At 43.0% G+C, this 26,779-nt stretch overlaps 1 protein-coding gene across 1 annotated transcript; it reads right to left on the bottom strand.

The window, feature by feature from the left end:
• Window positions 1-2,811: 2,811 nt before the first annotated feature.
• LOC142563886 (uncharacterized) lies at window positions 2,812-9,720 on the bottom strand. Its single transcript, XM_075674572.1, has 5 exons — window positions 9,589-9,720; window positions 6,251-6,426; window positions 5,126-5,199; window positions 4,848-4,928; window positions 2,812-3,070 (listed from the first exon to the last, which is right to left on the bottom strand). The coding sequence occupies exons 1-5, from the start codon at window positions 9,706-9,708 to the stop codon at window positions 2,895-2,897; spliced, it is 627 nt and encodes a 208-aa protein (XP_075530687.1). The 5' UTR covers window positions 9,709-9,720; the 3' UTR covers window positions 2,812-2,894.
• Between the last annotated feature and the right edge of the window lie 17,059 nt (window positions 9,721-26,779).

The raw sequence follows: 26,779 nt of genomic DNA, 5'->3' as shown, positions 1-26,779 counted from the left end.
ATTGTCAGACCAGTTGTCTTTACGCTATATAACCCGTCGTGATGGCGTAGTTGTTGTGGCGTTGCTCTACCAAGTCCGAGAGCACGGGATCACATCCCGGCCATGGCGGCCGCATGTAGATCGGGGCGAAATGGAACAAAACGCCCGTGTACCATGCATTGGATGCGCGGTAAAGAACCCGGGATGATCAAAAACTTATCTGGAGTCCCACACTACAGCGTGCCTTACAATAATATCATACTTTTGGTATGTAAAATCCCAGTGCTTATTTTTTTCTGGCTATCTAATAGCTTTCTAGCTACCCGTCGTGAATGCAGGCCGATCCCGAAGACACTCAAAACTAAATATGTGGGCCAATCCCGAGGGTTGTGCATTCTACAATATGGGAGGTTCATGCGGGTATACGCCACAGGGTATGCACCCTTGGAGACACTCGACATATGCCACTGTGTATGTGGCGTTGTTGAATGAACCTCTCCGACGTGAACTTTGGGTCACTGTGTGTGTGCCACTGACCGTGCGCGAACTTCACCAGCGGCGTAGCTTGTCGGGAAGCGCGACAGAGCAGACCGGCTGCAGTACACGCGTGATACATGACGCATTTCAGGTAGTCGCATACTTGGTTAGATGAGTTCCGTAAGACATGAAACGGGGAAAAGCAGCAAGAGAAGATGGCATACAAGTGGATTTAATCAAGATGGAGGAGACATAATGCTAGAAAACTGGCGGCTCTCTATACGAAATGTCTATCGACTGCGAGGGTCCCAGAAAACTGGAAGAATGCAAACGTTATACAAATCCACAAAAAGGGAGACGTTAAAGAAGTGAAAAATTGTAGGCCCATTCGCTTACTCCCAGTATTATATAAAATATTTACTAAAATAATCTCCAAATAAATAAGGGCAACACTGGACAGTAGTTAACTAAGGGAACAGGCTGGCTTCAGAAAGGGATACTCTACAATGGATCCCATCCATGTCAATAAGTGGTTTATCGAGAAATCCGCAGAGTCCAATAAGCCTCTCTATATGGCTTTCATATATGACGAAAAGCATTTGATTCAGTAGAGATACCTGCAGGCATAGAGGCATTGCGTAATCAAGGAGCGCTGAGCGCTAAGTTTTTATTTTCTTGTTAGCGCAAGAATGTATTCATTGGAACCGGGCATCGGCTTTCGCTGCATCAAAAAGGCATTTAAGAAAGTATGTCGACTGGAATGACGAGCAGGTTAGGACCACAGATGATATAAAACATCGAAAATAACTTAATTACACTTGCGCGTTATGCGTCCAGTCACCATAGACTAGGTAGCCTTGCGATCTATTGACTCCATCTAAGTGTCAGTGAATTCATTGGTTTTACTATCACCAGCGTGAAGGAGTGATTTATTCTTATTGCATTAGAAATGTTGGCCACTTTCGTGTCGCTGGGTTCTCCGCAACGAACAGAGTGTCTAATGAGCAAAATATATTATTACGAGGTGATATGAAAAACCAACCAATCAACGGTCCGGCATTAAAGCACAATTCGTAAGCATGCTTAAACAATAACAGTAAATATAGGAAAGGAAGCATCGCAGTAATCAGTCATTAACCTACACAGAATGTTGTGACACAACAGCACACAAGGACATACAAAGTGTTAATAGACGTATGTTAACAGATGTATACATATGTACAACGTGACTTTCACTAACGAAGATTATTAAAGCATTCAGAGCTGGAGTGCTGTAATGATGCGTTATTTCATGGTCCAAGCAAATTTTCTATGCTGAAACGACGAGTGTCAAGGGTCATTAATGTTGCCTTGAAAGCTCAGCTTTGCAGTTCAAACTTAGGACAGCTTAATAGAACATTACTCTACGTTCTCTCATGAATGGTCGCATGTGCAACAAGGCATATCTGAACGACGTATACGATAAGAAGAGCTAAGATCATGGAGACGCACTAAGGCTATGGAAGACAGCGAAATCCTCTGCATGACGCCCTTCCTTTTCATTGTTAGGTTACGAAGCGTATGAACATGTCAACTAGAGCGTCCACGACGAAGGGATATCTTCACACGCTTCATACAATTCTAAGAGTGGACATGTCTGCATCAATAATGTTTTGTTTGCCCCGTTGACTCACTGTAATTAATACTAGAAAGCTTAATGAAAGTGAATCCTGAGATTGTGGGTTTAAAAGGGCTTCCATGGGGTCTAGTGGGCATGACATGACTTTATTGTGAAAACGCATGAATCTGCTTCGGAGACCCACATGCAGGGACCGAGCCAATGAAGGCGTCCCTGTCCGTTTGTGTTTACATGGCAATGCTCTAATATTACTGAAAATTATGGTATATTCGCTGCCAACACAACAAAGCAAGCCGCGAACAAGCAGAGTAAGACATTGCAAACCGATAAGAAGGGTATGCGTTGGGAGTGAGGGAGGGTTGAGGCTGTTGAAATTAAGAATGTCGTATTAGCACATGTAACGACATGGGATCGACGAAGATGCGGAGCAGCACCATCAAGAAATAAACTTTATCAGTCGTCAAAGAAAAACAAACAACGTCTTCTTCGTCTCCACGCTTAACCTAAAAGCCCGCGCTACTTCAACCTGCTCCCCTCTGACAAATGCCCACGGCAATACAGTTGTGCCCAAATGTAGTTGTGTCAATATAGACTACTCGTTTGGTTTACGAGTATAGCAGTGGTGGATATATAAGTGCTTCCTTTGTCTCGCGTTGTTGTAATCCAGACTGCTCTTGACAAAGGCAAATAATTTTCAATGAACACAGCATCGATGATTTGAAAAGAACAGAGCAGAGTGAACAGAAAGGAAGTTTTATTTCAGTAAGCGTGCTGGCCTGTTACATGCTCGGGAGAGGGCCAATAACTCTTCCGCAACAGATTAATTCTTCTGCGAGCCAATGTTGGAGGTACCGTTCAGGCCGAGCACCCTGCCGCATGAGTCATCGTACATCTGGTACGAGGGAGTGCCGCCGCAGAACACGTGGAAGATGAAGTCGCAGTACATGGCACGGCGGTTAAACGTTGACACACGACGCCACAGGCCACAGCCATACCCTGCAAAAAAATGACAGGTTGTTTTGATGATTACTACACTCTTAACCTCGATCTATATAAATTTTACTAAGTGAAACATATTAGTAGATTGGTCCTCTTACAAAGTTCAAGCTTTGTGGAACGAATATTCTTGAGCGGCAGCTCTTCCTTCTGTCGCGCTTCTTGTCACGGCTGCTGAATTTAGCTCTTAATATTTTTACGCGTTAGATTCATCAAGTGGAACGTCTTAATTTCATTACGAATTGGAACATATTTGGAAGCATCTTCCATTTTTGAGGGTCCTAACAGCGCATAAAAGGACGACGACAGGAGAAATGAGAGCACACACCACAAAAGACTTTGGTGTTCATGTTTATATTCTAGTCGTCCATCATGAACCACTCGCATACATCAATTCAGCGAAATACATCAACAGTAATGCTGCTCTGGAGCGTATTGCTTATGAAATACGATTTCAATGTGGAGTACATTTGAGGCAATCACAACATTGGTGCACATTACTCAGTAGAGTGCAGATGTCAAAATGATCTGGGCTGTACATTTCTTGGCTAAAATTCCCTGCTGCTAAAGAGTTCCACACTGACTGTGCTTGTAGTATGTATCCCTCATATACTGTGCTCGTGTGTGAGAAAAGTAGTTTCACGGAAAACAATGACGGAAACCAGTGAGCGGTGGCCCAGTGTGGCTTGCTAGCGCTGGTGTGTATACGACTGACGAGGCTAAATGGTGTGTTGTCGGGGAAGGAGACGCGAAGGTGCTGACATTAATACATGGAGATCCGAAGCAGCTGATGACCCTGGGGTTTCCCAACGGTGCGGAGTCAGCCAGGTGGGCACCGCTGAGCAGGAGTGGGGTCCAGGGCCGTTTTGCGTTCCGGCACTACCAGCGACTTGTTGCTCAGATTGAGGGCGGCTGGTCGAACAATAGTTGCTGAACGCCAGGTCTAGGGCAAGTCTGGATGCCTGGGCTACCCGCTGGACAGTCCTATCCCGCGACCCGGTACGTGGCGTCACCGCGTCTACGCCTCCCATGCCTCCATTACGCCCTTTCAGCTCCCATCAGGCAAAACCGACGGCAACAGCAGCGACTTCACCGTGTCGGCCAGTTGAAGCCCTTACGGACCAACAGCACCATGAGGATGACGCGCTGTTATTGACTTGAACGTCGCTTTAGTGTTTAATGCTTAGCGTATATGGTAGCTGTTGCCGAGGGGACTTTCGTACTTTGCATAGTGGTTGAGGCCAGAGTGTGTATTCAGTTGCTCAGAGTGTGTATTCTGGTGTGTACTTTGTCACATTTTGTTTTTGTGTTTGGAAATACATTTGCATGCTCTGCTATGGTCCTCGTGTCTTTTTTGTTGCTTTCGAAATGTGCCGCACGTCTGTAAGCGTAACGAGCGTATGGTAAACTGTACGATAAGAACTTTACGATGCACACAAGGAAATTCGCAGGAATTTGGAGGCATAAAATGATCTAAAGCGGGTGTACAAGAAATGTCACTGATATTATTCGTGATTGTCTTGTACAATATTTCTAGCTTTGTTTCTTCTCTTACTGCAATCTGTAGTGACGACTCCCGGTAATAGTCCCCAGGGGAATATAGCTAGCCGTTTTTTGTGTCAAACGTACATCGAAGATAACATGTACTGCGTATCTGAAAAAGTACCTCGATAACAGTTACCTTTTAGCGAACAAGAAGCATAATTTGGCTCTAAAAAGCAACATATTATTACAATTCGTGAAGGTGGTAATATTAGGAAGTTCTTGCCAAACATACCGTTAAGAGCATGGAGATAACGCCCAACGAAACAAGTGTGGCAATCTTTGAAGATCGTAAGCAATTGTAAACTGCCCGCACCTGGAAAAGAGAAAATGGGGCTCAAGTCGCATTAACACATCCAAATGAGCTATGTTCAGTGGGTATTCAAGTTTCACGTAATAGCCAATTTCACTAGCCGTGTTCAACTAAAAATTATTATATTTCTAATAGAATTATATTGTGAGATTTCGTGGTGCGTTCGCTAACCGTGACTCATCCCTTTTGTACTGACTTACCATTGAATGTCAAAAAGTTGTACAGATTCCCTGCATGGTATCCTGGCGTAGAAGTGAGAACATGACGGCCGGCACTGCAAAAGAAATTAGGTCGTTTAGAGCCAATTTCGATAATATTTACGGCGGCATGCGCGGAAGAATCACTGAGTTGCATACGTCTGTGCACAATAAAGCACTTTCGTAATAAAAAGTTTTGCGTTTTTTTAAAGCTGCTTTTCCTGTGACTTGCTCAAAAGTCACTTTGAACGCAAGTGAGCGCCATCCTCTGTGGCGTTGTGAGACCTATATGTTAAATTTTTAGCTGGTGAGTAATGATTACTTCCTCATAATCGCAACAATATAATACTTAAAGAAATAATGCATATAATCATTTATTTATTTATTTATAAGCGCGTGTTAATTGGTAATGTAATATATAGTAAACTTCAGAATGAAACAGGAAAATTACATGTCTTCGTCTTGTTTAGGGCTTGTCTTTTTCACGCTTTACCTCATAGTGGGAGCTGTGGTGGCGCAGGAAGGCAACAGGATAATTTGATAATTTGAATTTTTTAACATATGTTTTTAACGCAATTGATAATAACAATACGCAATGTTTAACGTTTCCCCAGTGAAAGTTGTTAGAAATGCCTTGTTCAACTTCGCAGCAACAATGCACATATTCCTGTAACTGTCATCGCATTGATTCAATGCACAGCACATCAGGTACAAAAAAAAAACAAACAAAACAAAAGCAATACTTGGCGTTTTGAATCTGTTTAGCAACTGCATTACGCGGCAACTGCTTAGAGCTCATATTATATTTGGTGCCGCTAAGTTACTAATAAAGCTACGCAGACGTCTACATTTATATCACTTTATGCGCAATATAAAATTTGAATATCTGTTGAGGCGCTAATATATCGCATTTCATTCAAACGTCATTTCGAACATTCTTGTTTCCACAATAATTTTCTGACGCATACTAAGTGAGTGAGGTGTGCGTCCCGTTATAACTTTGCCTCGTGACCACTGGTGTCTGCACAAATATTCATGAAAATGCTGTAGGCACTGTGTAAATTCATATTTCGGTCGCAGTATTTCTGCACATGCAGCTTTCTTTCTGGAAATTGTCGAGAGTGTTACCTTGATCCGCATCCACGTCCGGAACCATCCTGACACCAAGAGAACCTTACGTCCATGCTGTTACCTATGACCGGTCCAATTCTCTCATATTTCACGCATCTAGCGCTTCCGCCGAGGTATGGATCGTAGGGATAATTTCTCTTGACCATGAACCAGATGCCACTGTCGGGATAGCACTAAACACGTGAATGAAAAAGAAGCGTATTAACAGTCTTGCAGCATTTGCAAATAGCACAAAACATGTCTAGTATATTAGTGTTGTCAAACTTCAGTATAAAAGTAACCAATGTAACTGTTTTTGTTGCCTGGGGCCTGACCACATTCGCCCAAAATGCCTGAGAGGCCGCAACACACGATCCAACACCGGCTCCTTGTACATCGGACTGTCAATTTAACTGCATTATTGTTTCGTTTGTTGTCAAGTCGTCTTTATCTTAACCTTGCAAAACTGTATATACTTTCTGAAGTGTACATCCCCTACTGCTCATGACTACGATCATCATCCCTATCATCTTCTGCAGCGTTAAAGCATGGACATCAACAACCCGTTGAAGATAACTTGAGGACTAAGCCTTTTCAATGAATTTTCAATTACTATTCTACTCCCCATCATATGTGTTCAACTTCATTAATTACTATAGTTACCAAACACTTCTACCTCATTTTTTTCTCTGGGCAGAAAATCAGTTACCAATATTATGAATGCCCGCAGTTTTTTGGTGGCCTTTTTACATAAACTGCCCAACTCATACTCTAGCTTTTATTTTAAACTTCGTTATCCGCTACTGAAGCCTTCTTTTAGTGCCAATTGCCATTTTCACATCTTATGTGGGGAATATGTGCCACAACTTGTCGTTGGGCTTACGTTGTTCGGGAACGCTCGGCTACGGTGAATGGAGGCCTGCTGTAGATAATTGCCGAAACGAAGTTTATGGTGCTAACTCGGTTTAGATTTATGCAGTCGCTCCTTATCTTTTTTATGTCGCCACAAGGCACTTAAACTATACGAGGAACTGCGTCCACTAGGCCACGTGAATGGAATGCGGGATGGAGCGTTCCCAAGGAACATTGGAACTATTAGAGGCGATATATAGTGAACTACGGTATAATGTTGTGAGACCTTAGGTGTTCCTAATTGCGCGCCTAAATTCGAGGAGACCAACATTTTTACTTTAAACTCCACCAGAACGTGGTCCCCATATCTGAGATTGGTCTTCACAGCCGAAGCTCAGCACGACGTCTTGGGCGCTATCTTACGATTATCGTGGAAGCAATCCCGGTGGTGACCACCATCCGTGTGCTAGGCCTCCTCATGCAAGCTCACGGGCGCAACAGCAACACAATTCATAAACTGGAAGCATGCGTTCAGCAGACGATGCGACTCATTTCAAGAATTGCCAACCGACACTCTGGCATGAAAGAAGCCAACCTCATAAGGTTGGTGCAAGCCTTCGTTCTCAGCCGCATCACCTACATCACCCCGTACCTCTGCCTCAAAGCGGCTGAGAGAGAGAAAATAGAGGGGATTATCCGGAGGGCCTATAAACAGGCTCTTGGGCTACCTATAAGAACGGCCAACGCTAAATTGCTAGCCCTAGGTGTGCACAACACCCTCGATGAACTAGTAGAAGCGCACCTTATATCTCAATACGAAAGGCTAGCTCAGAGTGCCGCCGGGCGAAACATCCTCCAGAATCTCGGCATAAACTACGAGTCGATGCAAAGCATTAATGTAGACATTTCTCACGATTAGAGGCGCCATCTCAAAATTAATCCACTCCCTAAAAACATGCACCCCGAATTCCACAAGGAAAGGAGGGCCGAGCGGTCCAAAGCCCTACATCAGAAATTCCACTCCTTCAAAGACGTAGTCTATGTCGACGCAGCAGAATACATAGAACGCAACTGTATGTCCCTTGCAGTGGTGGACTCCTCAGGTCAAATACGCGCTGGTGGTTCAATTCACACCAGAAGCTCCGAAACAGCGGAAGAGGCGGCTATCGCTCTGGCAATAGCCTCCACACATTGTCATTACATTATTAGCGATTCCAGAGCAGCAGTACGCAGTTTTGCGAAAGGTCGGGTCTCGGCTCCCGTAAAACACATAATAGACACAAACCAACACCCACGACCAATCCAGATCATTTGGGCACCAGCACACTCCTCCCTACCCGGCAACGATGCCGCCCACACCGCCGCTCGAGGACTCGCCAACCGAGCACCCGGACGGCTCACGCTAGGGTCAGGGAGGGATCGCATGGTCAGTTACCAGGAAATAACTCAGCACTACAGGTTAGCCAGGGCAGTGTACCCGCCAGCACAGAAATCGCTTAACAAGCGACAAGAAGTAGCTTGGAGACGACTTCAGACGAACACCTACCCCAACCCCGTAGCCTATCACTACTACTACCCGGACCAATACCCTAATACATGTAAGCATTGTAAGCAAAAAGCGGATCTATTCCATATTATGTGGTCGTGCCCAGCCGAAAATCACACAAATCACGAAATAAGTAGTACTGAGCAGTGGGAGGCCGTGTTGCTCAGCTCCGACCCTGACCTGCAGGCCAAGGTCATCGAGAGAGCTGAAGAAGCCGCCCGGGCCCAGGGGCTCGTGGCTGCCTAACAACAAGGTCATCCGTCAATACCTTGTTTTCAAATAAAGTCTTTACTCACTCTCACTCTGATTATAGGAGACGCGATTTGGATACCGCCCAGCGCCGGATGAATTTTAAATATATTTTTTGCCATTGAAGTGTGGTTCATACTAAGGCACACAGTTGTCCAAGTTCGCGTCAAAGTGGTTAATTGAAGAGAAGCAGATGGCCTATTGGCGCATGCCCAGTGACACAGGCCCAACGACCCAAGTTGACGTCAAGGAGGTTCGCTGCTGAAGAGCGGCAGATACCTAATGACCGAATTTGGTGTCTGGTTCACTGAAGAGCCACATACTACATTCAGCGACACATACGCCGTGCCATATACCCCGTGAACAAAGTTGTTGCAAAGGTTGGTTTCGAATCCCGTTCCATCAGCACAGCAGCCCGATGAGCTACTCAATATTGCATGGACTGGCCACTCCCAGTAACACAGGTTGGCGAGACACGGGTTCACTGATGAGTGGCGCGTGACCCAAATTTACTCGACGCTTGGTTTCAAACCGGTCTCCCTCATCACAGCTGAGCGATGGTATAACCACTACACCATGGACTGCCTAATGACTCAAGTTGGCGGAAAAATGGTCGAAGACATCGCTAAAGACACCGTCCCCGGGAAGTACATGAATGACTACAATAACGCTTATCGCATTAAAAGAAGAATAGAACCTGAGGACTTACGCGGCTTGCGTTTTGGAATATTTGCAGTTGTGGCTGAAGTTCCGGATATGATTGGAATGACGTGCTCCGCTGCAGAGCAAATATACATATGGTAACCAGAAAGACGGGAAGTGCGGACATTGTTACGGCCGGCCAGAGGAAACTGGTGAAGGCTCTCCACGATGGAATCCTTTTTATTTGCAATATCAGAGAAAGAGGGGAAGAGGGTAAAGCAGCTGAAATGAATATCGAGTGTTCCCATTGTTTCCGGTATAAGTTTAGCTACCGTATGTCATTGCTTAGCTTTTTATATGTTTATTTGTTTTTCGTAGGTCACTGTCTGGTTCATTCGGCGCCGAGCTTCGAATGTAAGCCTCTGGAGTGACAGGAAAAAAAGGACGGCTCAACACGAGTTCGAAAGACAATATGGAGAAAGGTTTCGTCAATACAAAAAGTTTGATTTGTACACATTGTATGTTGGGGCTGAATAAAAAGAAATACGAAAGCGTTTTATGCAGAAACCATCGACAATGATTGTCATTGCAAGTGAGTAGCAGAACGCTCCAAGAATGCTGTGCTTTAATAAAGCAACGATGCTCTCGACGATACATATTTTTTGCAGTCAGAACTGTTAGGTAGTGTTCGTTGTTTTGTTTACGTAATTCCGTAGCAAATAGATTCGTTAGTCAGCACTTCTTCGGCGGTAGTATAGGTAGACAGCGCGTGCTTTTCAAAGAGTTAGGACAATTGACTGTTGGCCCTAGCTCTCCTACGCACAATCTTTGCGCCAGAGAATAGGGACCCCAGCAAGCATGGCCCGGGAGAGTGACGTGGCAGATGGCGTCTCAGCTATCTTATTCCTTCATATTCCCGATTGATTGGGAATACACTGAAGGCTGATGATGAGTGTGGAACGGGCGGGCAGGTGTTGGTTCAGTGTATTATTTAGGGTATGGAGAAAAATGGTGGATATGAGAGCGTGGCATGCAGCCTTTCTGTCCCTGAGAATGCGCATTTTACGGGGGTGCAAGGTGGACAAACTGACGGCATTAGCAACGGCGACAAGCTTTCGTGGAGTGTTCTGAAGTTAAGTTGAATTGTTAAGCCCTCGAGAGAAAGCCAGCCTTGTCCCTAATTCCTGTCTTAAAACATCGGCCTTACGGGCAACGGGACGCAACGTGTAGACGACCCATTCTTCTGGGGTGTTTGCGACGTGTAGCGCACGAGTTCGTCGTCTCTCGAGATTAGTGTGCGCTGCGCGTGACGCCGGATGGATTCAACTAGGACCTTGTCGATCATAGCCGTAGGGGCTTGTGGCGGTGGGCACAGAGAGAGGGTTCCCATTTCAGATTCGTGAGGAAAGTGTGGCCGCGAAATGTTTTCATGGGTCGTATGAACTGAACTTCTTTATGCAATTGGCACAACTAGCTTACTTCTAATTTTAATTTGAAGTAGGATAGTTGGCTTGTGTCTTAGTGATAATGGTAGGTAACAGTTGCTACATGGCTCGCGGAATAGCGAGAGCCACCCGGAGCAGTTGGTGCTCTTTGATGCTTCGGAGGCGTCGAGTAGTGGGCGTGAGAAGCCGATAGACCTAGAATAATTGTACCGTAATTTTTCTGAGCCATCCGTGCACGTTACGGTTATCTTGTAGCCAGAAGCAGAGGCCTTTGATCTGATGCTTTCTCGGTATGGATTTGAAGCTGTGTCAAGAAGGGGTCAATTGCTACGCCTGGGTCTTGATCGCCCGTCAAAACAAGCATCCCCATCAAATGCAGTCAGATGGCAATGAATGTTGATAAGCGTACAACCTTCCACAGTCAGAAATTTAATAACAGCGCGCTGTTTCAACCGTACACCACCCCCGGACACCATGGAGTGATTTATATCTCCGGAACAAGAAGAGATAGGAAAGTGAGGCGAGTGACATTCTATAACTTAAACATAAGTGCTTTAATGGCAGACTTCAAAATGTTTGCATTACTATTGGAAAAGTAGGGGACTTGAAGGCATTACCTTCTGAATCGCCCATGTATAATTGCGTAGTCTGTCTCTCCTATACTTATGATGTGGCAGTATTGAATGCTTTATTCGTTCGAAGTACAATTTCTTGGAAGTAAGCACTATCTGTGGTTGTGTTTTCTTTATCCTGGTTTCGTGGGATCTTGAAGTATTAAAGTGAATTATCAGGGAAGCCCTACTTGCCATGTTTCGTGTACTTTTCCTGACATCAAACTGGGATAAATCATTTTGCAGGTAGGAAACAAGCACATGGCTACAGCGATCAATGAAGAAATGACTTCATCTATGATGGCCCACCCTTGGACATTGGAATGAAGGTACACAAAGGCATCACTAGCCTCGCCTCCGCCTTGGAACATTGGTTTGTGTAGCATGGCCACAAGACTTGTCACCACATACAAGGCTTAGTGCAAGATCTAAATATTGCACAGGTGGCTAGAATAAACCTCCCTCCACGCAGTCACTCCTACTGTATGTGTGGTAAATAAGGACCATTGCAGGCAGAACGCTCATTTCTGATAACGTGTTTTGTGTCAAAGTTGTTATGCCGTGCATTTGAAAACACATTACCTATTCTATGCAGACCATACACAACATATCTGTGTGCTAGCCTGACTGTAGACTTACAAAACATACAATGAAGTGCATATGTACCTTTTACAGCACTCTGTCCTTCAACACCCATATAGCACGGGCTATTATATTGCTCATCGCAGCCTTACACCCCGATAGGTGAATGGGTAATATATTCCTGGTCACACCCTTACGCCCCATGGGTCAAAGCGTAATATGTTGTTCAAAACACCCTGGTTATAGAAAATAGAACTGCCATAAGGGTGTAATTCCCAATAAAATCCAGCTTTTTCAAGGGTGCTAGGTGGTTAGTTATAGGCACTCAAAAAACCCTCAGGGGTGTAAATTATTTTATAGTACAATGCAGCGACCTGTAAGGTTTATGCCCGTCTAAAGCGTGTGCTGTACGTGAGCCGGAGTTATCCTAGGTTCCCCCAGGGTGCCGCCATCTGTGTAGATGACGAAGTGTAGGTCTGTATCGGCTCTAATTTGATCTTGAGGCAGTTTACGGCTTAGCTAGAATAGAGTAGGTGAGAGTATCGACAATTTGGGGACCACCTGCCGCCGGTATCTGACTTGGGCATCGGTCTCTTGCACCTGCACTGCAACTATTCGGTTCACTAGGAAGTCATGGATACAAGTATACATCATTTTACCTGGGCGTAGTGCCAGCATGTCTTCGAGAATGACATCATGCGAGATGTTGACGTCTACATTAATGCCCAAACCAACGATGGCGCGAAGTTCTGCTGTCCTGTGGTCATTGCGGAGTGCTTGTATGTCGAGCAGGGTGTCCTCCGTGCACATGTGGTTGCGGAAACCAAGCACCTGGGGATCGACTGGTTGTGAAATCTCTTGTAACCACAGTAGGCTGTTGTGAGCCATCAGTTGCGTCACTTCACCGGCGCTCTATGTAAGCGATATGCTGCGAAGGTTGACATTTACTAGTGGTTACTGGTGTGGTTGACGGATTTGTAATACCATGTCATGCTTGCATGCCGCTGAAAAAAACTGCCTTTTGTAGGCTTGATGGAGTCAAGTGAGAAACGTAGCATCGCATCAGGTAAGTTTGTGAGCCCCTTGTTTGTGCTTCCACGGGGTTTTGACACTTAAGATTCCCTGCTCTTTTTTATTGAAGGGCTGAACGAGCTTAAACCCCGTGAATGTGGGTTTAGAAGTGCTTCGATGGGAGCTAGTCTGGGTGCATGGCATGGCTTTATATTACAAGTTGCGCGGCTTGAGTGACGCCCACATGGGGACACAGAGACGTAAATGTGTCTTGGTCGTTTCGTGTTTACGTGGCAATGTTCCTGTGTATGTGACGTGAGCTGCCCAACTTGCGCGGTAAAGTTCGACAAGTGGACGTTAAATCTCTCTTGACCATTGCGCTCATACCCTTTGATATTACGAAGAGTGAGCGTCTCAATAGCTACCTTTGAGACCGATTTATCTAGATTAATCTTGAGTAACAGAGACGCTCTATCGCACGTTGTAGGATTCCGGAATGATTTATATCACTTAGGGTTTTCCGGTCGGCACCTAATGGTTCTAGAACGAGTACTTTTGCCCCAAGGTAGGCTGTGGGTGTCTGAGCAGTGGCCTCTGCCCTGTCTCGTATTTACTGAAACTAACATTAGTGATCATTATTAACGTTATACACTGCGGAGGAACCATGAGTTCAGCGAAATTGCAAAGCCTCAGTGTAAAGGACGAAAAATGTATTTTAATGGCCCTGAGGAGAAGTTTCACTCTGAAATCGCTACGTCGGGAACAAATCTTCAGTGTCTGGTCATTCCTTTCAGGATCCGTAGTCACGTGCTCGTGACTACAGATCCGGCTGCAGGGCGTTTCATAGACATGGTGCTGTGGAGTACCGCCACAGAACACGTCGAAGATGAAGTTGCAGTAGTCGGTGCGTCGGTTCATAGTGTGCGACGTAGGACGCCATATGGCGCAACCGTATCCTGCCGGGAAATAAAAATTAATAAATGAAACTTATTGCATCTACCTCTTTCATAGTATTTATTAGCACAAAAAAATTCTTTGAACACGCTTAATCGTGCCTCCTTTTTACCTTTCTAGGCGTATAGATCCTTCTTATAAGGTCGCCACAGCGCATCAAAGCACTGTCCCCTACTCCCATCCATTTTCTCTGAAATATTTGCCAGGAGTGGAACCGCCAGCGAGATTCATCAGTCCCTATAACCGACTGTCACTGACTCTGCACCACACCCAGTAATCTCAGTAATGTCTGGCGAAGGGGAAATTTACCAAGTCATTTGGTTTTTTCGTTTTGATTGCAGTTGCGCGTGTTGAGCAGCCAGTGTGGTAGATCTCAGTTCGTGGCACTCTATCCGGCCGCGATGAGTGCTGCGCCGAATGTGTAGTAAAATTCTCGTTACATGCTTTACGTATATATCTCGAAATTGTGTTAGCATGAATGTTCAAACCGAGACGTATACTTGAATAACTGCTAGCGTACTCGGATGAAAGGCCGTGTTTGCGGGGCATACAACAGCAGTGTGTGCGCTAGCGTTTTCGTATAGTTTAAATGTAGCAGTCTTTTTAAGCTTCCTGGCAAGCAATCTAAATTATTTTGGTTAGTTACCGCAAGCAAAACACGAGACTTGAAGAAATATCTGTCAGAAATATGTAGATTCACCCTATCTAAATAAATACAACCACAAACTCTTTTGGAGCATGAAACCTGCGATAAGCTCAGTCTCTCGCAGCTTCGCAACTTAGCCGAAAAAAATTAGAGAACACTATAAATTAGTCGCTCCGGCAAGAACCTTCACATGTTTCAAACTGAAGGCACTGCGTTTGACGGTAGTTAGAAGGTTTTTTTTGTCTCTTTTTTTAAACAGTTTAGAAGCAGAAGTTATCTTTCGGGCTATATGAAAAGTGTTAAACGCATTTGGATGCTTTGACGTTATGCAGTTTACGTGCTGTTAATCACTAGGCAGCTGCTGGCGCAGATTCGCATTGTGCCAGTCGTGCATAGCATGAAGCCCTTCTCGTGCGTAATAAGTGTTCAGGTTTTCATTACTGTTGCATTTATTACCCACAGACTGTATAATATATGCGCAGATATTCAAATATAACGCGCAGATTATTCAAATGATTAAGAGGATGTTGCGCTTGTTCTACCCTTAATAACACACCGAAGAGGTCGGAGCATGTTTTAGTTGGTAAGTAACCGTATCAATACGTCCCCATTCATGTGCATTCTACTGAAAGTGTGGCAAATGTATTCATCTCGAAGTATGAGAAAAGAGACATTGCCGAGTGTTCAAAACGGAAATAAATTGCAATTCTTAACATGATTGTTCATAACTGCAGTCACTATGCTGAGCATGTCTTTCGGCACGGGCATATTGCATTAACACCTAAAAAATGTGAACAGTCCAGCCGGGTATCTTTGTTTCAACAATTATTATTATAGGAATCGTCTGGGATTCTCGCATTTCTTTTATTTTTATAAGTGCACTGTGTTTGACATGAACCTGTCTTGAAACCAAACGTACCGTTGCTGGCACCCGCGACCATTACGGTTGTCTAACTGCTTATTATACGGTAATATAACGAAACTTCATAATGGTACTGATTCATATTGCCATGTAGCCTTTAGTCAGAGGTAAACAAAGCTAACCAGAGGCAAAAGTGATGAGAGCAAATTATATAGAAAACTACTATTGAACCGTAAAAATAACTCATTGAATAGTTTTCCCTCACCTTGTTGCATTTGCTTTACGTTAGTGTCTCTGTGTCCTCGTCTTCCCTGCTGTACTCGTGTTGCCATCAATTACGAACTTGCCGAAGCCCTTGTCAGCTTTACTAAACGAGGGATTCAAGTCAGTTGGATCTAATACTGCATGTCAAGTGACTGACGTTAAACCACAATATTTAAACCACAATATTTTTTTATTGCACTTAAGCTGCAGGCGTAAGAGACTGGCAGAAAAGTTTCTTGAAGACAGCCAGGGAAGGCTTGGAAAAAGATCGGGAAATTTCAAAATGACCGAATAGGTATGCTTTCTTGTTATATGTCATAGAAAGTTTCAGGAGAATCTCTCTGGTAAATATATCTTTAAAACGTTTCACCGCATAAAAAGTTCAGGAAAATTTGTACATCTATTGAAAAAAAAATGAAAGTCAACCATACTGACATGGTATTTCTTACTGAATTTATCTTTTTTGCTTTAACTAAAAGTCCTGAACCTCAAAACCCTGGAAAAAATTTTCATCTTTGAAAGCGCCTTAAATAATTTACTTTAATAGATTGCATTCGAACTATAGTTTTCATTCTGTTTCCTAAGAGGTGCATGTCTGTCGTGCGATGACTCAAAGTGCCCGCGCGGTATTTCGGGTGCTGATGTGGTATACCTAACTTGGAAACCTGTTAGCATGCCCAAGAGGCCTCATTACCTGTAAGAAACTAAGTGACCATATTGATGCAATCAATCCATCTGCTTTCTATTGAAAGTTATAGCCAATGACCCATTCATTTAAGAGTAGGAGAAAGACATTTAAAAGTGTATTAAGCAAAATAAATTACAATGTTTGGCATGATACTGTGAATACTCCAGTTACGTCTTCTGAGCATATCCCTCTGCACGGGCATACTTAACTACCAGCCAAAATATGTACAGACAGTCCAACTGGTAACGTTTCAGCAATAAATATACAGATCATTTGGGATAGGTACAACAATGCATCATATATAAACTTGTCATAAAAGGGAACATACTCTTGCTGGCACGAGAAGCAGTTGTGACTGTGTAATTGTTCACCATACCATAAAATAAAACATTGGATAATGGTACTGATTTGCACTGACATGCAGCCATTAGTCTTAGTTAAGCCGCATGAAGTATTGACTTATATGGTTTGAGCAAATATATTAAGCTGCTTAATGAACATACAAAGAATACACACTTGTTTTTTTTGTCTCATATTGCTGCATCTACTTATTTGCAGCATACACCTGCATCACCTTTGGGTCCAATGACACAAAGGTCTAGGCCAGCCTGGCGACCATGCTTGCCAAGGGGAAGTACTGTAAATATTTAGCCTGTTTCCATAATGGCATGAGACCTGTATTTTAATATATTCATCTATTATATCGTGCGAAATAATAGTTAATTCATTGCCGGTGCATTTGTTCTTTTTTTGCACTGCATAATTCAGCACTGAATGTTTTCTGTTTAAGCAACATATATGAAAGTACAGCTGGTTCAAGAGCATCAATAATCTGCTAACGTTAATGCATAAGTGCAGATGAAAAGTAACAGGTTCACAGACATAAATACATTAAAAATTTTTTGCTACCACATGTAAACAAAAATGTAAGCTAACTTGTAGATAGCAGATAGCTATGGACTTATGGCCTGATACACTCTTTGTAGACTTGTTTATAAAATGTCTGTGTCGATAAACTGCCTATCGATTAATGAAAATTCGTGTTTGTTTACAAATATCTACAGAATGTCATAGAAAAATATGTATAGGAATTTAAAGTTTTGTTTTTGTAGACTGAAGTCTATAGAATATTGAAAGAATATCTATAGACACTTGTCTATAGACAAGCAATAGACTGCAGTCTGCAAATGTAGAACTGTATATATAGCTCTACTTTTGCTGATTGAAGTGTTTAAAATATCTATAAACGAATGTCTATAGTCTATGCACATTCTATGGACTTCAGTCTACAAAAATAGAGCTGTATCACCATATACACTTTTGTCTATAAACATTCTGCGGGCATTTGTCTACAAGCGTGAATTTTCATTGATCTACAGACAGCCTATAGACAGTCTAAGACTCAGACTTTTTATAGACTAGTCTACAAAAAGTGTATGGCCATAAGCCTGTATACAGTCTCTAGGCTAGTCTATAGGAATAGTCTATAGATAGTCTATAAACATTTGTCTGTGGACATTCTATAGATTTCAGTCTACAAAAGTAGAATCCTAAGCCCGTACACTTGTCTATAGATATGCTGCAGACAATTGTCTAAAAACATGAATTTTCAATAATCTATAGAAAGTCTATAGACAGTATCTAGACAGTCTGTAGACTCAGACATTTTATAGACTAGTCTACAAGATGTGCATGGCCATATGTCTATAGACTAATCTAAAGAAATGTCCATAGACTGTCTATAGACTTCATAGACATATGTCAATAGACAGCCGATAGACTTTCTATGAAAATTTTTGTAAGGGCCCAGAAGGGGATGCGCACGCAAAGCTCGGCCACACCTGTCACCGAGTGGCGAAGAATGTCTAGGTGTCAGTCAAGCGTCCCTAGGTAAGAGGGGGGTCATGGTTCGGCGTAAAGAGCGGCTTTAGTTCCACGAGGGTCAAGGCGAAGCGGGTGGATGTAAAGAACGTTACATGCCTCTCGCGCGCATGCGCACAAATTGGTCCGAGTCGAGGCAAAGAGGGAGACCATCGCAATCTCCATCAGTTCCTATGCTACACCGGCGTGGTACCGTCAGTGCGTGTAGGTGTTTGGTCGCGTATTGTAGTAGCAATGTAACTATTTGTGCCGCTATTTATGATTATGCTGTGTTGTGGCTGATTCATCGATTCAAGCCAACCAGCAACGTGCTTGCGAAGCCCCGGGTGCTTTCTTCGTTCCGTGATGTGAACGTTTCTGCAACTTCTCTGCCAGCTGGAATGTAGTTTCGTGTGAAGTGGTTTAATATGGGCACTGTCCTTGTTTTAAACTGCACACAGCAGAAATAGCGAACAGCTGTTCCTCAAGACAGCACTGCGCCGAAGTTTTGTCTGTCTCCAAATTATAATACAAGGTATGTTCGGTTCCATCATTTTTCATGACCATATTATTTTCATGTTATTTTGATTTCAGTTTCTGATGCCGCATTTTTGGAGGTTATTCCTGCGCGAACTGTAATGACGTAAAATGTTTTAAGAACAATTTTCTTAGATACTTCAACTATGCTGCGTCATGCGGTTCCCTTGAAGTTTCTATAAACACCAAGTGTAGTAATACTTCGTTTCCACAGCGGTCGCAATGACTTAATGTCCGGTAAATATTGTCTGATGATGAACTCTTTTTTTGCTTTTTCTTACTCTGGCTGTACAGGATGAGAGAGAGTGAAATATTGAGGGTATAGTTTCACGGTTCACAATGACATATGTTTCAGGGAACCGATTCACAATGACATAGGTTGCACTGGTTAGACAAGCGCGAATGTGAAAAATAATCATTCGCATTTGTCTAACCACTGCAGTCTATGTCATTGTGTACCGGTATTTTTTGACATTGACAATTTGTTTTCGAGTAAAAATAAATGAACACGTTAAATTACAGAAGCGTTCCCTATATTAAGGCGCGCTTAAAAAGAGATCAGTCAGCCATTGGTTGCTATCACTGACAAAGAATTTGTATTCTTAATGCTGCTTCAAGCTCCGTAATCTGTTTATACAAAAATGGATGACACGGTTTGGACATGCTCGGTGCAGCTAACTGGCGCTTTTACGTTCTGTGTCTTTCCAAAAATGAACAGTTGTGAGTAAGCGCTCGCGTGTCCATCTGCTCTGCGTTCATGTCTATAGTGCTCGCTACAGATTTGACCATGAATGAACCATGTAATTGATTTTTTGAGTGAACAAATTATTTATGCAAATAACTGGTTAAAAACATTTTGGGAAACTGAAATTATTTAGGCCACAACTTCGGGGGCTATAACAAAAGTTTTAGGCTGTTCGCCTTCTTTTTTTTGCGGAAACGGCCTTGCACACTTTCCTAATTTTAATGACACTGAGTGAACACAACGGAGCAAAGGATATGCATTGCAAAATGCATATCCTTTGCCATTTCCTTTGCCATTTCCTCTTTGCCATTTCCTCTGCAAGTATACAGGGATGATGAATACAATTTTAGAATTCATGTGAACTTGCATGTGAACCTTGTTAAAAAAGCTGTTCCATATACGATTATATGTGATGTGCTAACCTGAACATGGTGTTAACACTTCCAATCTTGTTTCTTTTCAGGGTTCACTCTGCAAACATTCTCGGAGACATCAACTCTGAATGTAAAAAAAAACATGATAATCTATGCTTGCTAGAGATTATGCGACAGCTGCCACGCCGTAATCAACTAAGTCATTATTTCCTTATGATTTTTATTAATTTCTCTATTACTTTCCTCACATTCCTGCGTAAATAGTCTTGTGTGAATAAACTTCTTTTGGTACAAACTTGCATATGTTTTCCATGTACACGCACCTTCTAGGTTGCATACTGCCTTTTACCATGTTCACACATACTGACAAATATTTACACTACGCTACTAGGTCGTATGTAGGAGAAATGCTACTAGGGGGATAGTAAGACGTCAGTAGCAAGTACATAAGCACATGTAAGTAAAATATTGCCACAGTGTTACTAGAGAGCCTAAGGACTTGTGTTCGTTGACGGTTACTAGAACGTTTACAGACCATCTATGAACGTGCTTCAGTTGATGTACGGTGGCCAATTCTTCATAGGATGTTACTAGGGTGTATAAAGACAAATGTTAATAGGTGATTAGTAGGAAGATGGCAGAACATTAACAAACATTCTTCTATTGGAAGAACGTAATAGGTGGTTGGTCGGAAGTTGGCAGAAGATATATGAACATCATTCTTTTGAAAGAATGTTACTAGGGTACATAAAGACAAACGCTCATATCAAATTGTTAAGAAGTTTAAGGACATCCTATGAACACGCTTCTATTGGGATTTGGTGGCCAATTGTTTCGAGGGTGTTACTAGAGCGTTGTTAGGATGTATAAAGACAGTTTATAGGATTTCAATCGTCTGTTGGTAGGCTCTAGTAACAATAGTATAAAAACATTTTAAAAGTTGTTGCTAGAAATCTTTATACAGGCAAGCTTCATTTTACGCCGCGTCACTACGTCACAGGGCCACTACGTCACATTGCTAGCCGCACTTTGTGGTTGATCGTGCGTAATGAGGTATATTCAACAAATTATTTCGCGGCAGTTACTTTGACCTAGTGACCACTTTAAATGCAAGAACACGGAACTATACTTTGATGACGATTCCCTTGTTATTTATAAGATAAACATCTACTCTAAACTATAAACTAAGAAGTTTATAATGTAATTAGATTTATCAGCAAATGATTTCTCTTAGATTTTTTTTGGGGAAGTGATGTGCGCTTGGGCCGACAATTTACTTGTAGTGGCGTAATTCGAGGAAGTATTGTGGCGTGCTACTGCGAGTTCTCTGCTCAGAATTTGACTGCCATAAGGTCACCATCAGATGCGTTTCATTTATTTTCACCTCTATTGATTCATTTCACCTTTATTCATTTTCACATTTATTTATTGTTACCAGAATATCAGCAGTTGTGATTTTTTAGTCATTTGTTTCTCCTTATTCTGTGTTCTAGCCGCACGCTTGTTGCAGGGTATTGGCGGCGATTGTCGGTTTATGAGGTGAGGAACGAGAAATAAAAGCCGCCATTTTGATCCGAGACCTTGCATGTACAATAATGAACAATACGGGCTAATTAGTGTGGGTTAATTGGTTGCACAGGCTGAAACGAAACGTGCCACTCAGCCACGAGGACGAACAACATGTGGACTATAGCACGCTTGCACGTACTGCATGGGTTGTGTGCGCGTGCTTTCTGTCTCCTGCGTTCTCGGTGTTCAGTAGCGCGTTTCACTTCAACGCCTAGAAGGAATGAGAGAAAACTTTGTAATCGCACCGTAAGAAAATGCAGATTTGAATTGGTTGGCATATATTTGAACGTGATAAACAGCGCAGGAACGGGGCCATAAGACAGAGCACTAACGAAGCGCCATCTTCTGTCCGGGGCGCATGTTTAAAGCTCACCGGTTATCCTGTATAAGTATGCTTTGTTCGCCGAAATGTACTGAGAGAAAATTTGATTTGCGTCACGTGTATGAAATTACACTGATAGAAGATGTTTCTTATTGGGTAATCTATGTTAGAGATATATAAGATGTGCACATTCTAGAAAATGATTGTTTATCCTTATCTATACCACAGTAAAACATGTTTATTCCGAAAATAGCCTGTAACCATCCACAACCATGAAGGGACGTGGTAAAGATATTACCATACCTAATTATGAAGGTATTTCTCGAAAATCTGTTAAAGTCTTTGAATCAAACCTGCTACCGTTGCTGTGCCAGGAAGGACATCCTGCTAACGAGTTAGCCGAGTGGTACAACTAGTGCGCCGTTACGACGGCCATGAAACTTGCGAGAAGAATAAAGTGTATTGAGAGGCTCAATATTTAATGCGATATTCAGTGTTGGCATTGCCAGACCAGTTGTCTTTACGCTATATAACCCGTCGTGGTAGCGTAGTTGTTGTGACGTTGCACTAGCAAGCCCGAGAGCACGGGATGATATCCCGGCCGCGGCGGCCGCATGTAGATCGTGGCGAAATGCGAAAACACCCGTGTACCATGCATTGGATGCGCGCTAAAGAACCCCGGATGATCAAAAACTTGACTCGGCATGCCTTACAGTAGTATCGTGGTCTTGGTATAAAAAATTCCCGTCATTATTTTTTTCTGGCTATCTAGCTTTCTAGCTACCCGTCAAAAAATGCGGGCCGATCCCGAAGACACTCAAAACTAAATATGTGGGCCAATCCCGAGGGTTGTGCATTCTACAATATGGGTCGTTCTTGCGGGTATACGCCATAGGGTATGCACCCTTGGAGACACTCGACATATGCCACTGTGTATGTGGCGTTCTTGAATGAACCTCTTCGACGCGAACTTGGGTCTATGTGTGTGTGCCACTGACCGTGCGCGAACTTCACTGGCGGCGTAGCTTGTCGGGAAGCGCGACAGAGCAGACCGGCTGCAGTTCACGCGTGATAGATGACGCATTTAAGGTAGTGGCATACTTGGTTACATGAGTTCCGTAATACATGAAACGGGGAAAAGCAGCAAGAGAAGATGGCATACAAGTGGATTTAATCAAGATGGAAGAGACATAATGCTAAAAAAAAACTGGCGGTTCTCCATACGAAGTGTCCATCGGCAAGGGTCCCAGAAAACTGGAAGCATGCAAACATTATTCTAGTCCACAAAAAGGGAGACGTTAAAGAATGAAAAAATTATAGGCCAATGAGCTTACTCCCCGTATTATTTAAAATATTTATCTAAATAATTTCCAATAGAATAAGGGAAACGCTGGACTTTAGTCAACTAAGGGAACAGGCTGGTTTTAGGAAGGGATACTTTACAATGGATCATGTCCATGTCGTTAATCAGGTTACCGATCAATCCGCAGAGTACTATAAGCCTCTCTATATGGCTTTCATAGATTACGAAAAAGCATTTGATTCAGTAGCGATACCTGCAGTCATAGAGGCATATCGTAATCAAGGAGCGCTGAGCGCTAAGTGTTTATTTTCCCGTTAGCGCAACAATGTGTTCATTAGAACCAGCTCATCGGCTTTCGCTGCATAGACAAGGGATTTAAGAAAGTCTGTCTAGAAGATTGACAAGCTGGTTAGGACCACAGAGGATATAAAACACTCAAAAAGCTCCGCGCCAAAAATAACTTAATTACACTGGCCCACTATAAGTCCAGCCACCATACAGTAGGTAGCCTTGCGACCCATTGACTCCATCTAAGTCTCAGTTAATTCATTGGTTTTACTATCACCAGAGTGAGTGAGTAATTTATTCTTACTACATTAGAAATGTTGGCCACTGTTCTGTCGCCGGCTTGTCCGCAATGAACCGATTGTCTAATGTGCAAAGGATAATAATACGAGGTGGTAGGAAAAGAAACCAACCAACGGTGACGACATTAAATCACATTTCGTAAGCATGCTTCAGCAATAACGGTAAATATAGGAAAGGAAGCATCGAAGTAATCAGGCATGAACCCACACAGAATGTTGTGACATAACAACACACAAGGACATACAAAGTGGTGATTTGCCCCGGTGACTCACTGTAATTATTACTAGAAAGCTTAATGGAAGTGAATACCGAGATTGTGGGTTTAAAAGGGCATTAAAGAGGGGAGTGGTTAAAAAACAGAAATTCATAAATAAATACAATGCATATTACAGAACAAGTATTATCATCTTCCTGTTATACAATGTTAGCTACTGCAGAACAAAAATTTGTCAAGTATGTTGACTATATCTGCGGGAAGGCGGTTCCATTCGCGTGATGTGCGAGGCAAGAAAGACTGAAATGCAGTTTTAGTGTTACATGTTTCAATGCCAACTTTGTGACGATGGTCAATGCGATTTGACACGTATCTGGGGGACGAAATGAGGGAGTCGCGTAGCATGGGGTGATGGTATAGTTTATGAAAAAGGCTCAAACGACTTGTCTGCAGGCGGGATGCTAGAAGAGGTAAAGAAAGATTAGCTTTCATGCTTGTTACACTTGCGGTATGGTTAAAGTTGGACAGGATAAAAGGAGCAGCGTTATTTTGAACCAGCTCAAGTAAAGTTATCAGTTTTTCATGATGCGGATCCCATATCACAGCGGCATATTCCAGATTAGAACGTATTAGTGTTTTATAAAGCAGTTTTTTCAAAGAAGATGGAGTTTTGGAAAAGTTACGGCGCACGTAGCCCAACATGCGGTTAGCTTTGTTAGTAATGTATTCAATATGGCGCGTCCAGTTAAGGTCAGTAGAAATACGAACACCCAGGTATTTATATGAAGTAACCGCTTCTAATGCAACGTTATTTATGTAGTGTACAGGCGGGGAGTTTGCACTCTTTGATATTCGCATATCATCATCATCATCATAATCATCATCACCAGCCTAGTTACGCCCACTGCAGGGCAAAGGCCTCTCCCATACTTCTCCAACTACCCCGGTCATGTACTAATTGTGGCCATGTTGTCTCTGCAAACGTCTTAATATCATCCGCCCACCTAACATTCTGCCGCCCCCTGCTACGCCTCCCTTCCCTTGGAATTCAGTCCGTAACCCTTAATGACCATCGGTTATCTTCCCTCCTCATTACATGTCAGGCCCATGCCCATTTCTTTTTCTTGATTTCAACTAAGATGTCATTTACCCGCGTTTGTTGCCTCACCCAATCTGCTCTTTTCTTATCCCTTAACGTTACACCCAGCATTCTTCTTTCCATAGCTCGTTGCGTCGTCCTCAATTTCAGCAAAACCCTTTTCGTAAGCCTCCAGGTTTCTGCCCCATATGTGAGTACTGGTAACACACAGCTGTTGTACACTTTCCTTTTGAGGGATAATTGCAACCTGCTGTTCATGATTTGAGAATGCCTGCCAAACGCACCCCAGCCCATTCTTATTCTTCTGGTTATTTCAGTCTCATGATCCGGATCCGTGGTCACTACCTGCCCTAAGTAGATGTATTCCCTTACCACTTGCAGTGCCTCGCTACCTATCGTAAACTGCTGTTCTCTTCCGAGACTGTTAAACATTACTTTAGTTTTCTGCAGATTAATTTTCAGACCCACCCTCCTGCTTTGCCTCTCCAGGTCAGTGAGTATGCATTGCAATTGGTCCCCTGAGTTACTAAGCAAGGCAATATCATCAGCGAATCCCAAGTTGCTAAGGTATTCTCTATCAACTTTTATCCCCAATTCTTCCCACTCCAGGTCTCTGAACACCTCCTGTAAACATGCTGTGAATAACATTGGAGAGATCGTATCGCCCTGTCTGACACCTTTCTTTATTGGGATTTTGTTGCTTTCTTTGTGGAGGACTACGGCGGCCGTGGAGCCGCTATAGATATCTTCCAGTATTTTTACATATGGCTAATCTACACCCTGATTCCGCAATGCCTCCATGACTGCTGAGGTTTCGACCGATTCAAACGCTTTCTCGTAATCAATGAAATCTATATATAAGGGTTGGTTATATTCTGCACATTTCTCTATCACTTGATTGATAGTGTGAATATGGTCTCTTGTTGAGTAGCCTTTACGGAATCCTGCCTGGTCTTTTGGTTGACAGAAGTCTAAGGTGTTCCTGATTCTATTTGCGATTACCTTAGTAAATACTTTGTAGGCAACGGACAGTAAGCTGATCGGTCTATAATTTTTCAGGTCTTTGGCGTCTCCTTTCTTATGGATTAGGATTAAGTTAGCGTTCTTCCAAGACTCTGGTACGCTCGAGGTTATGAGGCATTGCGTATACACGGTGGCCGGTTTCTCTAGAACAATCTGACCACCATCCTTCAACAAATCTGCAGTTACCTGATCCTCCCCAGCTGCCTGGTAGCGTTAGTGAATAATTGGGTAAGTGAAAAAACAGAGCATAAATCAAGAAAATCACTGGAATCGGATGAAAATGGAGATAGGGTGGGAGGCTGGGTAAGCCAAGAAATATTCGGAAAGTTAAACTCACCTAGTAAAAACAAGGAAGCCGATGGTAATCTGGTGTGTATTATGTTAAGTTCGTCATGAAGGTCGTTAATAAACGAGCGTGGCGAAGAAGGAGGACGACAGCATACGCCGAATATTATTTTCTGATGGTCAAGAGTAACTAATGCCCAGACAGTTTCCAAGACGCTATTAGTGTAGATGCATGATGACGGTATGTCTTTCGAAATAGCAAGGAGTACGCCGCCT

The sequence above is a fragment of the Dermacentor variabilis genome, chromosome 11 (assembly GCF_050947875.1).
Source record: "Dermacentor variabilis isolate Ectoservices chromosome 11, ASM5094787v1, whole genome shotgun sequence".
Lineage (NCBI taxonomy): Eukaryota > Metazoa > Arthropoda > Arachnida > Ixodida > Ixodidae > Dermacentor > Dermacentor variabilis.
The sequence above is the reverse complement of the archived record's forward strand: the minus strand, read 5'-3'. Positions and strand labels throughout refer to the sequence as shown.